The following is a 12,337-nucleotide window of genomic DNA, read 5'->3' on the forward strand; positions in this document are numbered from 1 at the left end:
TACTGAAAAATTGCTTACTTTCTCATTTTTACCATACAATTATAAAATAAATCAATTGGAATATAAATAGTGTACTACATATCAGTGTGTATTGTATAAAGCAGTATGTAAAAGTCATATGAAATTTTAGTTTGAACTGACATTGCTAGTGCTTTTTATGTAGCCTGTTGCTAAACTAGCCAAATACCTAGGTGAGTTGATGTACCCCCTGGAAGACCTCTGTATACCCCCAGAGGTACCGAACCCCTACTTGAGAACCACTGGCCTAAAGAATCCAGTCAAGCCTACCTATTGTTGGACGAGAAAAATAAATGCAGGAAAACACCTGAGATCACAAGATGATTGAATCAGGCCTTCATTAATGGAAAGGGCCACATACTTCTCTAGATCCTGCTACAGGCTGGGGACTGACTGGCTAAGCAGCAGTTCTGCATAAAAGGACCTGGGGATTAAAATGGACAAGAAGCTGGATGAGAGTCAGCAGCGTGCCCTCACTGCCAAGAGGGTCGACAGCACATTGAGCTGCGTTAGTAGGAGCACTGCCAGCAGATCAAGGGAAGTGATCATTCCCCTCTATTCGGCACTGGTGAGGCCACACCTGGAGTACTGTATCCAGTTTTGGTCCCCCCACTACAAAAGGGATGTGGACAAATTGGAGAGAGTCCAGCGGAGGGCAACAAAAATGATTAGGGGGCTGGGGCACATGACTTACGAGGAGAGGCTGAGGGAACTGGGATTATTTAGTCTGCAGACGAGAAGAACAAGTGGGAATTTGATAGCAGCCTCCAACTACTTGAAGGGGAGTTCCAAAGAGGATGGAAACAGGCTGTTCTCAGTGGTGGCAGATGACAGAACAAGAAGCAATGGTCTCAAAACGCAGTGGGGGAGGTCTAGGTTGGATATTAGGAAAAACTATTTCACTAGGAGGGTGGTGAAGCACTGGAATGGGTTACCTAGGGAGGTGGTTGAATCTCCATCCTTAGAGGTTTTTAAGGCCCAGCTTGACAAAGCCTTGGCTGGGATGATTTAGTTGGTGTTGGTCCTGCTCTGAGCAGGGGATTGGACTAGATGACATCCTGAGGTCTCTTCCAACCCTAATATTCTGTAAAATAGGCAGAGGGATTAGATCATAAAGAGCTCATTATCCACATATTTAAAAATACACCCCAAGCAGTCTTGCTTCCAAGAAGTTATGAGGGACAGATATTGAAGTGATTTCCACTTGTCTATCAGATGAGGAAAAGGGGGCAGTTTCTGCTTCCACCGGCATGCTCTTTTTCATAACCCTTCTTCAAAAGCATTCATCAAATCATCTTTCAAATGTATCCAAGTAAAGAAAACGCTCCCATTGAAGATAAGGTGGCCTGTTGGTGATGAGAATTTGAAAAGTCTCCTTACATATCTGACACTTCCTCTAACCATACTGCCCACTAATGCCAGACTCCCAAGGATTCATAAGAATAAGAAGGATGTTGGGAGCATGGGCATATTTAGGCTGAATAAGAAGTCAGCTGTGAATTTTAAGAATCTATTCTGACAAGGTTTAACAGCATGTTCTTTAATAGAACTGTGCATGTGTAAGAAATTGTAGAGTAATCATGTTTACTGTTTGCGCGGCTATAACAAAGATGCAGAACAATCATGTTGATGAGGAAAATAAAAGTAGCCACGCAGCTAGAAGAAACTGGTTTGAACTAACGACTCACGGGGAGGAGAATTAACATGGAAATGAGAGACCAATACATAATAAGAAAAGAACCAAAAATTATAAATAACCTATGGTAAGCTGAATTGGCCAACACAGGAAGTGACCGTGATGAGATCATCCTGAGTTTCCCACTGTTACTGAATGTTTTGCCATACAGATTTGTTAGGCCAATCTGCTGAATAAGTGAATCTCAGTCCAACAGTGGACCTACAGAAGAATTAAGGTACTAGACAGGTTGAGGGAGAAGTTCTGCACTGAAGGGGAATCAATTTCTCCAGTACCAGGAGATATCTTAAAACCTCCAAAACATGAATTACTGATGGAGAAAAAGAGGAAAATGAAACAATTTGGATACAATCCAAAGACTTGATTGCAAAGAACAGAGAGACATTGTCTACGGCCTCTCTCAACACAGACTTCACTAGATCCAAGTTACTTAAGCTTTTTAGATCTCTTGAAAGAACTGTTCAAATCCACAAGGGGGTCTGTGTATGGCGCCAATACTCACTTTCCAGATGATTATGAACTTGCAGCACTGTAAACACATGCATCTCAGGAGCCGAGAACAGCACAGGACACTCTTAGAGACCATCAGGGCAGAGATGGTCTTTTCTTTGTACAGCACCCACCACAATGGGACCCCATTGGGGCCCTTGGCTACTATCCTAATGTAAGTATTTACTAAGACAGTCAATTAATGGCAGTTAATGCATGCGATTAACTCAAAACAAATTATCACTTTATTTTTAACAAGTTTTAATTGCACACCTCTGGAGACAGAACTCGGCAGCAACTGGGTGGGGAGGGAAGCACCAAGTACAGCACCGAGCAGGAGGCAGCGGGGATATGAGACTCCATAATATCCAGACCAGAAGGGCAGATTACTGAAATGCCTCCCAATTCATCTGAGCTGGTCTCGCACCCCATCCCCTGTTGATTTGTTTTACAGATGGGGAGGCATAAGGGTAATCACTAGCAGCCACAAGGATGCAAAGCAGGGAAAGGGTGTTTTGGAGCTACTGCCTCAGGACCCCACCCCCTGAATGACTCCATCAGTTCCCCCTCCCCCACTGCACTAATTGATCATGACCATATGCCACAGTCTGTGGGCAATTTGGGAGAGCTGGTTAAAAACCTGCCGGGGGAGAGAGGAGGCCAGGCCCCCCCTCGAACCATCCCCTCCCCGCTAGGCAGGTCCAGCCTTAGGAATGGGTAAGGGGGCCACCACCCAGGGTGTTACGCTCATGGGGGGCCACTGCATGCCTCTAGGGCAGGGGTGCCCCTTCCCCTGCTGTCTTGCTCCTTCCTCCCCCCCGCCCCCATGGAGCCACCCCGACCAAGCTGCTCCAGACAGATTAAAACTGCGATTAATTGTGACTTTTTTAAAATCTTGTGATTAATCATGATTAATTTTTTTAATTGTTTGACAGCCCTAGTATTTACTAATAATTCAGGATAGAAAAAATGGAACAGGTAAAACAAGTTACGTAAATATATTCCATTTCCTAATCTCAAGAAATTCCAGTCTGCTTGTTTAACATCAATCCTCAACCGGCAAAACCAATGAAAACCATGTGCTCTGAAAAACAGCTTCTTATACAGAGCTTTCAATCTGCACCATTTGCCAAAAAAGCGAAGGGATACACTCAGGACTATTAATTCTATTACAGCAAGGACAACTAGAGCCTGGCTGTAGAATAAGCAGAACCCAATGGCAGGATGGATTTGATTTAAAATCATGGTTTAAATCACTAGTCAGGAAGACTATTTAATCATGGTTTTCTACATAAAAGTGCATTCTTGTTGGTTGTTACAACCTTAATACATATTCTTCACAACTCAGAGATAGATGTAAGTTTCATTTTTAGAAAGTACACACACTATACATTTTAAACAGTGATTTATTTTGAAAACTTTTCAGATTAGTTTTACAGCTATATCAGAAAACGAATGATTGGTTGGTTGGTTATTTCATTTACCAAAGGTAATTTAAACAGACAGTTCACCTCCCAATGACTTCAGAAATATCTCCAATTCAACAGGTTAACCATTAATATTTGGAGGTTTTTCTTGCCATGCTGTATTAGGAGAACATCACTAGACAGACATTTAAATTGTTTTATTTAACTAAAAACAAACAACATTACATATTTCGCATTTTTATCTTCAACAGCAAACATACACTTGTTTTGTTAAAATATTACATGTCCTTCACTTCTCACATGTATCTCCAGACTTCTTCTCCTTGTCCAGATCTAGTCCGCCCCCAACAATCTTCTATTCACTGAACTTTTTGAAACTTTTCTCTTTTAGAGAGAGATAAGGGATTGACACTGTGTCCACAAATTTGCAGAGGGACAATAGAGTTGAGATCTATTATTTCTCACTTCTATATATTTATTTTAAAACATTTTTGCTGTTAACAAGCATGTTACCTCTGGAGACACAAACCCCCAGTTTGAGAATTGCAAAACTAAGCATTTCTGATGGTATGTTCTAGACGAGGGGTCAGCAACCTATGGCATGCGTGCCAAAGATGGCATGCGAGCCAATTTTTAATTGCACGCTGCTCCCTGCCAAGTCCCAGCCACGGGCCCTGCTCAGCCCATTGCTGAACCCAGGCCGGGACCCCAATAGGCAGCAGCATGCCGTTAAAAATCCTGCCCGCCCTGGTCCGCTCTTCTCTGCGCCCCCTGCCGGCTGCTGCTGCAGGGCAGGCAAGCTTCCCCCCTCCCCTGCCTCTTCCCCCAGCGTGCTGCATTCCTGCCCCTCCTCCTCTCCCTCCCTGCCACCGATAAGCTGATGGCCCTTGAGTGGGAGGGGGAGAAGCAGAGCAGCAGCGCACTCGCTGCTCCGGGGAGGAGGCGGAGACGAGGTGGCGACAGGGCCTTGGGGAAAGGGGGGTGGAATTAGGATATATCCCCTCCAGCCCCCTGTCGTGAGCCACTCTGGGCAGGGAGCTGGGAGCACCCCCACGACCCCAACCCACACCCCCAGCCGCCTGCCCTGAGCTCTGCACCCCCACACACACACCAGCCCCCTGCCCTGCACCCCCCCCACGACCACAGCCCTGACTCCAGTACCCCCACACACATACCCCCAGCCCTCTGCCCTGACTCCTGCACCCCCACACATACCCAGCCCCCTCACACCTCATGTCCTGACTCTTGCACCCCTTACATTCGCACCCCCACCCTGAGCACCAAATGGGAGCTCCTGCACCCCCCCCCCACATTCCCACCTGCACCCCACACACCAAATGGGAGCTGCCCAGGTAAGCACTCCACACCCAAACCCCAACCCTTAGCCCCCTCCCTTATTCTAGCTCCTGGCCAGACTGTACACCCCAACCCCCAGCCTGCTCCTTCACCCCCAACCCTGTGCTCAGTGCACTCCCACCCTCAGCTCAGTGCAGAGAGAGAGAGGAAGAAAATGGGCTAGAACCAGGGAGAAGGTAGGTACCCAGTCTATGTGTGCAGGGCCAGGATCCCAGACCGGCAGCGGGCTGAACGGGGCCGGCAGCCGGAACCCTGGCTGGCAGAGGCCGGCAGACTGAACCCCAGAGCGGCAGTGGGCTGAGCCGCTCAGCCCACTGCCAGTCTGGGGTCCCAGCCACCAGCCCCGCTCAGCCCACTGCTAGTCTGGGGTTCTGGCTGCCAGCCCCTTGCCAGCCAGGGTCCCGGCCGCAGGCCCCGCTCAGCCTGCCGGTGGCGTAAGATCAGCAGTTTAATTTAATTTTAAATGAAAACTCTTAAACATTTTGAAAACCTTGTTTACTTTACATACGACAACAGTTTAGTTATATAATATATAGACTTATAGAAAGAGACCTTCTAAAAAACATTAAAATGTATTACTGGCACGCGAAACCTTAAAGTGAATAAATGAAGACTCGGCACACCGCTTCTGAAAGGTTGCCGACCCCTGTTCTAGACTGAGCACTGAGTCCCATTGGATAGATAGAAAGATTAACCTAAATAATCTATAAAGAAGACTTTGGAACCCCATAAGATTCGGTCCCTAATCCATGAACTACTGGAACTCATTTACAAAACTTTTCTTAAGTATTACATGAATATATTGTCTCATATTATAGAATTAGAATTTATAATCCCTATTCCATGATGAAATATCTTTGAGCTATAATGTATCTTTAGATAGGTTGTTTTCCCAAAAAAGCATTTTATCAAAAAAAACCTATTTAAATTTAAAAAAAAATATTTTTTTTTAAATTATTGATTTTTATCCACCCTGCCCAATGGTAAGCTTTGCTTTATTTATTTAGCTCCATCAAAGTTCAGGCAGTTTGAGGAATAACGTGCCATTATGACACCACATCAGAAAAAAAGTCAGTATTTCAGATTTAACTAGTTTTCGAAGGGAAAAAAATCAGAAATGCCATCTTCAATATATACTTAATTATCTTAGTTAAATCATTAAGTCTTCTAAATACTTGTTCCATAGACAATAAGCATCACTTCCCCGTCCCCCATCTTACCTTGTGGAACGTTAGGAGCTCCTCTTTGTCGTCCACGGCCAATAAATTCTCCCTCTGATGGCGGATGTTGGGGTTGAGGTTGCAAAGGTCTAGGTTGCACATAGCTAGGTGGCTGCTGACCCTGCAAAGTCCACTACACTTAGGAACAGCACTCACTGATATCACCAAAAAAACCTGTACTATCAAATGAAGTCACTGGAGGGTGTACTGCATAGCCAAGTTCCTATGACAGTTATTTAATATAGGGGGAAAATGAACTGCCTATAGGTTAGGCTAATATGTCACTCTGTATTAAATAAGTTGCCAAAAAGTTATTCAGTAAAGTTACTCATTCAGTTTGGAAGCCAGCAGTACTGAAACGCACCCTCCCCGCCTTAAAACAGTGTGATTATTCTGCATGTAGCAGTGCTGTATCTATCACTGGTTAATTGAAGCTGGCTTAAAGCTGCTCTCCACCACATCCTCTATATTTAAAAAAAGCTCCTGTAATTATTGCAATCTGAGGAACATGAAATACAACTCCTCGTCCCACAAGATACTACAGAAAATACCACAAAAACTACAGAAAAAAAGGCAGCTGACTTTGCAGAGAGGAAGCCTGTTACACCTAACACATTTTAGAACGCATATATATTTTAGTGCAACTCAGGAAGCAACATCTTTTGTGTTCCATATATTGCTGAATACAGCACTCAATCTCAGGCATCTGAGGGAGCCTGTGTGTTCTTATGGAAAGTAATTCCTATCTATGAAGGCACAATGGCCATTAGCAAGTCATTGACACCTACACCCACAAAGCTTTAGAGGAATATACCAGCTTTACTGTGGCAGTGCTTTTGTTTATCAGTCATGTGAGGCAAAAAGGTTTGATTCGAAATGAAGCCCTTGATACATATACAACTACATGGGAAGCAGACAACTCTGAATTTTAATCTTTCAAAATGTAGATGTGCTGGATCTGAAAAATGAACACTCACAAAAGCTGCTCCTACAGGAGGTACAGCAATTTGCAGGCCACGAGCTCTTCCTCTCGCTCTAGCTCTAGCTCTTCCAGTCATTTTCTTTTCTAAGAGAAACCAGCTACAAGTTACATGACACAATCCTAGTGAAAAAAACTGACAGTATAATTTTTAGCAGAGGTTTTTTTGTTTTGTGGTCTCTTGTTCAGTATAAGAGAAAGATTAATCTAGCTATATTAGCCCAGCCATAGTGCTCTAGAGCCCAGTTTACACTAATTTTTTTGGTTAAGATTTCTGCTGCTGCCAGCAAGGGGATCACTACTTAAGGTGACAGTAGCTGCCAGAATTCTCAGTAGTGGGCTGTACAGCTGTGCTCTGATACAATCCTACAAACATTTAAACACATGTAACTTTAGCAACATGACGCAACTGAAATCACTACAACTAAGTCTAATTAAGTGTCTGAACATTAGGCACCCAGGGCTTCAAATAGTGACAGTCATCCAGTCCCCTGTAGCAATGATTTTTTTTTTTGGGGGGCCACAAAAAGTTATGGTTTAGGCAACCCTGATGACAGCTTCTGCAAACTACTCCCATACATAATAAAAAAAACTGTTAGAGAATATTTTAAAACTGTGCCAAAAAGTTAAACAAACAAAGCACTTCTGAGCAAAACTAAAATTGGCAAGGTTGAGTAAGGAATATAGTGGACATTGCACAGAATTTTGACTGGTTTCTCAAACACCTCCAACTTCTCCCAAGAGTGACCTACCGCTAAGTCCCCTCCCCCCAGCCTCTCCTTCCCCAGCCGTAGCAGCCCCCTCCCCACCCACAGTACCGCCCCTACTCAGCCCTGGGGGTTCTCCCTCCCCTCACGCACAGCGTAAGTGACCCGCTCTTCCCTACCCCGGCTCCTCCCTGTTTGCTCTCCCCCCCACACCGTGCCCTCCCCCACGCTTGCTAGCACTGCCAGACCCCTTCCCTACAACCTCTCCCTTACCCCTCTGCGCAGGTCTAGGCCGCTCCCCTTCACCCAGCTCAGGCAACCACCCGCCTCCATTTCCCCGGGACTAGGTACGTCAGCCCCGACCCAGGCAGGGGACCCATTGGCATCTGATTGCAGGCGGCGGGTAACCCCCAACGCCGGGCTGCTCCTGGCTCGGTACCAGCGGGAGAATGGCTGTTAGTACCTGCCCGCTCCTTCTCGCGCGGCCACACTACAAAGCAGGCACCGGCCTTCCCAACGGTTATCACGGCCTCGTCACTGGGGCGAGCAACGTGAGGCTCACTCCGCCGGCTGCGCCGCCTCCTCCTGCCGCTTCCTTAAGGACAGCTGAATCCGCCTCCGCCGCTTCTACGCATTAGGCGAGGGGTTTCCCGGTACCCGTCGCGCTCATCTCCTCTCTTGGCGGTGCAGAGACTGGGGATTCATTTTCCGAGCGAATGTGCACATCACGTGGAGAAGGTGAAGCGACCCGGCTTCGTGCAGGGAGAGCGGCGCGTGGCTGCAAGCAAGAACGCGGCAGGCGGGCTCGCCTCTGATTGGACTGCGACACCGCGAGTGCCCGCCTCCGGAGAGCCGACCGGGACCCCCGCGTTTCCGAAGATTTCCGAATGGGGCTAGCGGGTGCGCCCGAAGAGTTTCCCACCGAAGTGGTAGAGTCGAGGCTGCCGAAGATTTCCGAAGGGGGCTGGCGAGGAAGCGGAGAGTTCCGAGAAGTGCCGAAGGGCTCTGGCCTGCTGGCTTCCCATTGGGCCGGCCAGTGCGCTGGACTTGGGTTCCGCAAGCGGGAACCCACGTGTTGGGTGCAGCTCCCAATGCAGAGTTGTTGTTGTTACTAGTATTTGATCAAATTAATTACTTTGTATTGTTAATTAATGGCCATCCACTAAATTATTAATTAGCACCGTTAATGCTTAATCAAATGGCTAGTGTTACTAATTAACAGTTAACCCTATTATATCAAATAATAATGCCATCCTGGCAGATATTTCTTCTGCCTGGCAATCATTTTGCAGAGTATGTGGGCCAGATTTACCAAAGGCATAAATGAAAACTCCAGTGGAGTTCCAGCCTCTCTTTCACCATTTTCCTAAATTAAAATCAAAGCTTAATACATATACTAGCCCTGTTCTCTATTGCCTTGCCTCGTGTATGGAAAGTGACACCTGAGTATTGGTGATGGCTTAAGAACGGCTATATGGGCTCAGACCAATGGTTAATCTAGCCCAGTATCCTGTCTTTTGACAGTGGCCAATGCCAGGTGCTTCAGAGGGAATGAACAGTATAAGTAATCAAGTGATCATTCCCTGTCGCCCATTCCCAGCTTCTGGCAAACAGAGGTTAGGGACACTTCAGAACATGGTTTTGCATCCCTGTCTATTAAACGTGTAAATGAACATAACATGAAAGCATGTGACTGGGCAGTTCTTTGGACTTTTTAAATACAGTTTTAATCTCAGTGAGCAATGCAGCAAAACATTTGCTGAAATCAGAGGGTAAAACTCTGAGGGCACATCTTTCAAAAGAAAATGACAAATAATTTGGGTTATTTTCCTCCCTAAAGTTTCATTTTACAGATGGCATGGCTTCATAAACGGTTTGGTTTCTATGCTACTAAAACCACTTACAGGGACAATAAAATACTATGACAGAAGAGACAAGTAAAATATTAGAGTAATGGTTTAGGGATGTACGTATATGTGTGAGAGAGAGAGGAGAGTTTGTGGGTTAAAAGGGTGTCCCTGCCATCTGTATTTTGGAAAATAAACATTGTATAATTCTGCCAGAAGGTGGAGCAATGAAACAAGAAATAAACACTTGTGGGGCCACTTCAGTGAAAGAACTGCTCCTCAGATCTGATAATTAACATTAAGATCTACAAAAATGCTCCTGAAACTAGGATTATATTCTACACTGAGTAAGGTAGATTCCAGAGTGAAGCAGCTTCTAGTCAAGAAGCTAGAATAGCTTCCTGGGGAATCCCTCCTGAGCTCCTCTGAACCCCTTACAACTCTCAATTAAGGGACATGCAGGGCATGGCAGGGAGAGTGGCCAGAGAGCTCTGGCTATCAGTGTTCTGGGTGGCCCTGCAGCCCATAGGAGCTGGGCAAGGCTGACAAATTAGAGCATGCTAAGAATTTGGGAGGCACAAACGTGGCTTAGGGGATGTGTACATCAGGAAATTTATAGGTATAATTATACCGGTATAACTCCCTGTGTGGACATTCTTTTTCCAGAATCAGATTGTCCAAAAGAAGATATAATTATGCCAGTAAATTTCACCAGTGAGACAAGTCCTTAGAAACACAGATGAAAGGTGCAGCACAGATTCTGGCTGATTCTGCCTGGACCCAATCTTTAGCCATCTTGCAGAGCTCAGGTAAAAGGAGATAGAGGCATGGCATTTAAGTTCCCTCCCCGGCCTCGGAGCTGCCACAGTCAGGTGGAGGCACCTCTCCCCCAGCCCCACCCCGTAGCTGCTGCGGCCTGGGAGAGGCACCTCTCTCTGGGCCCCAGCCTCAGAGCTGCCGCTGCTGGGGAGAGGCGCCTCTACCCTGGCCCCAGCCTTGGAGGTGCCACGGCCGGGGAGAGGTGCCTCAGCCTCAGCCCTGGAGCAGCTACAGCTGGGTAAAGGTGTCTCTCCCCTGTCCCTGGGCTGCTGCGGCAAGAGAGGGCTGGGGGAGTCCTCTCTCCCCATCTCAGACCTGGGGCAGCCTGCACCCCAAAACCCTCCCTCATCCTCGACCCCACCCCAGAGCCCACACCCCCAGCCAGAGCCCTCACCCCCCTGCACCCCAACCCTCTGCCCCAGCCGTGAGCCCCCTCCCACATTCCAAACCCCTTGGTCCCACCCCCGCCACACATCACCTACATATTGTATGTACTCCTCGTGGCTGGATTTTACTAAAACTAGACAAGCCATTTACAACGCACACTTTGCTTCTCTACAAAAGAAAAAGGACACTAAACTTTCTAAACTACTACATGCTACAAGGGGCCACAGCAATGGTTCCCTCAACCCACCTAGCAATATTGTTAACCTATCCAACTATACTCTCAGCCCAGCAGAAGCAGCTGTCCTATCTCGGGGCCTCTCCTTCTGCCCCTCCACCCCCACGAACATGATACAGTTCTGTGGTGACCTAGAATCCTATTTTCGACATCTCCGACTCAAGGAATATTTCCAAAATACCTCTGAACAACATACTAATCCACAGAGGCCTCCCTACCAACACTACAAAAAGAAGGATTCTAGGTGGACTCCTCCTGAAGGTCGAAACAGCAGACTGGACTTCTACATAGAGTGCTTCCCCCGACGTGCACGGGCTGAAATTGTGGAAAAGCAGCATCACTTGCCCCATAACCTCAGCCATGCGGAACGCAATGCCATCCACAGCCTCAGAAACAACTCTGACATCATAATCAAAAAGGCTGACAAAGGAGGTGCTGTTGTCATCATGAATAGGTCGGAATATGAACAAGAGGCTGCTCGGCAGCTCTCCAACACCACTTTCCACAAGCCATTACCCTCTGATCCCACTGAGAGTTACCAAAAGCAACTACAGCATTTGCTCAAGAAACTTCCTGAAAAAGCACAAGATGAAATCCGCACTGATACACCCCTGGAACCCCGACCTGGGATATTCTATCTACTACCCAAGATCCATAAACCTGGAAATCCTGGGCGCCCCATCATCTCAGGCATTGGCACCCTGACAGCAGGATTGTCTGGCTATGTAGACTCCTTCCTCAGGCCCTACGCTACCAGCACTCCCAGCTACCTTCGAGACACCACTGACTTCCTCAGGAAACTTCAATCCATCGGTGATCTTCCTGATAACACCATCCTGGCCACTATGGATGTAGAAGCCCTCTACACAAACATTCCACACAAAGATGGACTACAAGCCGTCAAGAACACTATCCCCGATAATGTCACGGCTAACCTGGTAGCTGAACTTTGTGACTTTGTCCTTACCCATAACTATTTTACATTTGGGGACAATGTATACCTTCAGATCAGCAGCACTGCTATGGGTACCCGCATGGCCCCACAGTATGCCAACATTTTTATGGCTGATTTAGAACAACGCTTCCTCAGCTCTCGTCCCCTAAAGCCCCTACTCTACTTGCGCTATATTGATGACATCTTCATCATCTGGACCCAT

The 12,337-nt window shown here is 46.7% G+C and overlaps 1 protein-coding gene across 1 annotated transcript in view; it reads right to left on the reverse strand.

Annotated features, from left to right (window-relative positions):
* Positions 1–8,681, reverse strand: part of PIWIL1 (piwi like RNA-mediated gene silencing 1) — a 49,276-nt gene extending 40,595 nt beyond the window's left edge. The window contains exons 1-3 of the mRNA XM_084648723.1: positions 8,356–8,681; positions 7,184–7,272; positions 6,207–6,327 (exon numbers count right to left, since the gene is read on the reverse strand). Coding sequence (XP_084504849.1) covers positions 6,207–6,327; positions 7,184–7,264 — 202 coding nt within the window. The 5' untranslated portion in view covers positions 7,265–7,272; positions 8,356–8,681. The remainder of the gene's footprint in view (positions 1–6,206; positions 6,328–7,183; positions 7,273–8,355) is intronic.
* Between the last annotated feature and the right edge of the window lie 3,656 nt (positions 8,682–12,337).

This window comes from Lepidochelys olivacea, assembly GCF_965140295.1.
Source record: "Lepidochelys olivacea isolate rLepOli2 genome assembly, chromosome: 15".
Taxonomy (NCBI): Eukaryota; Metazoa; Chordata; order Testudines; family Cheloniidae; genus Lepidochelys; species Lepidochelys olivacea.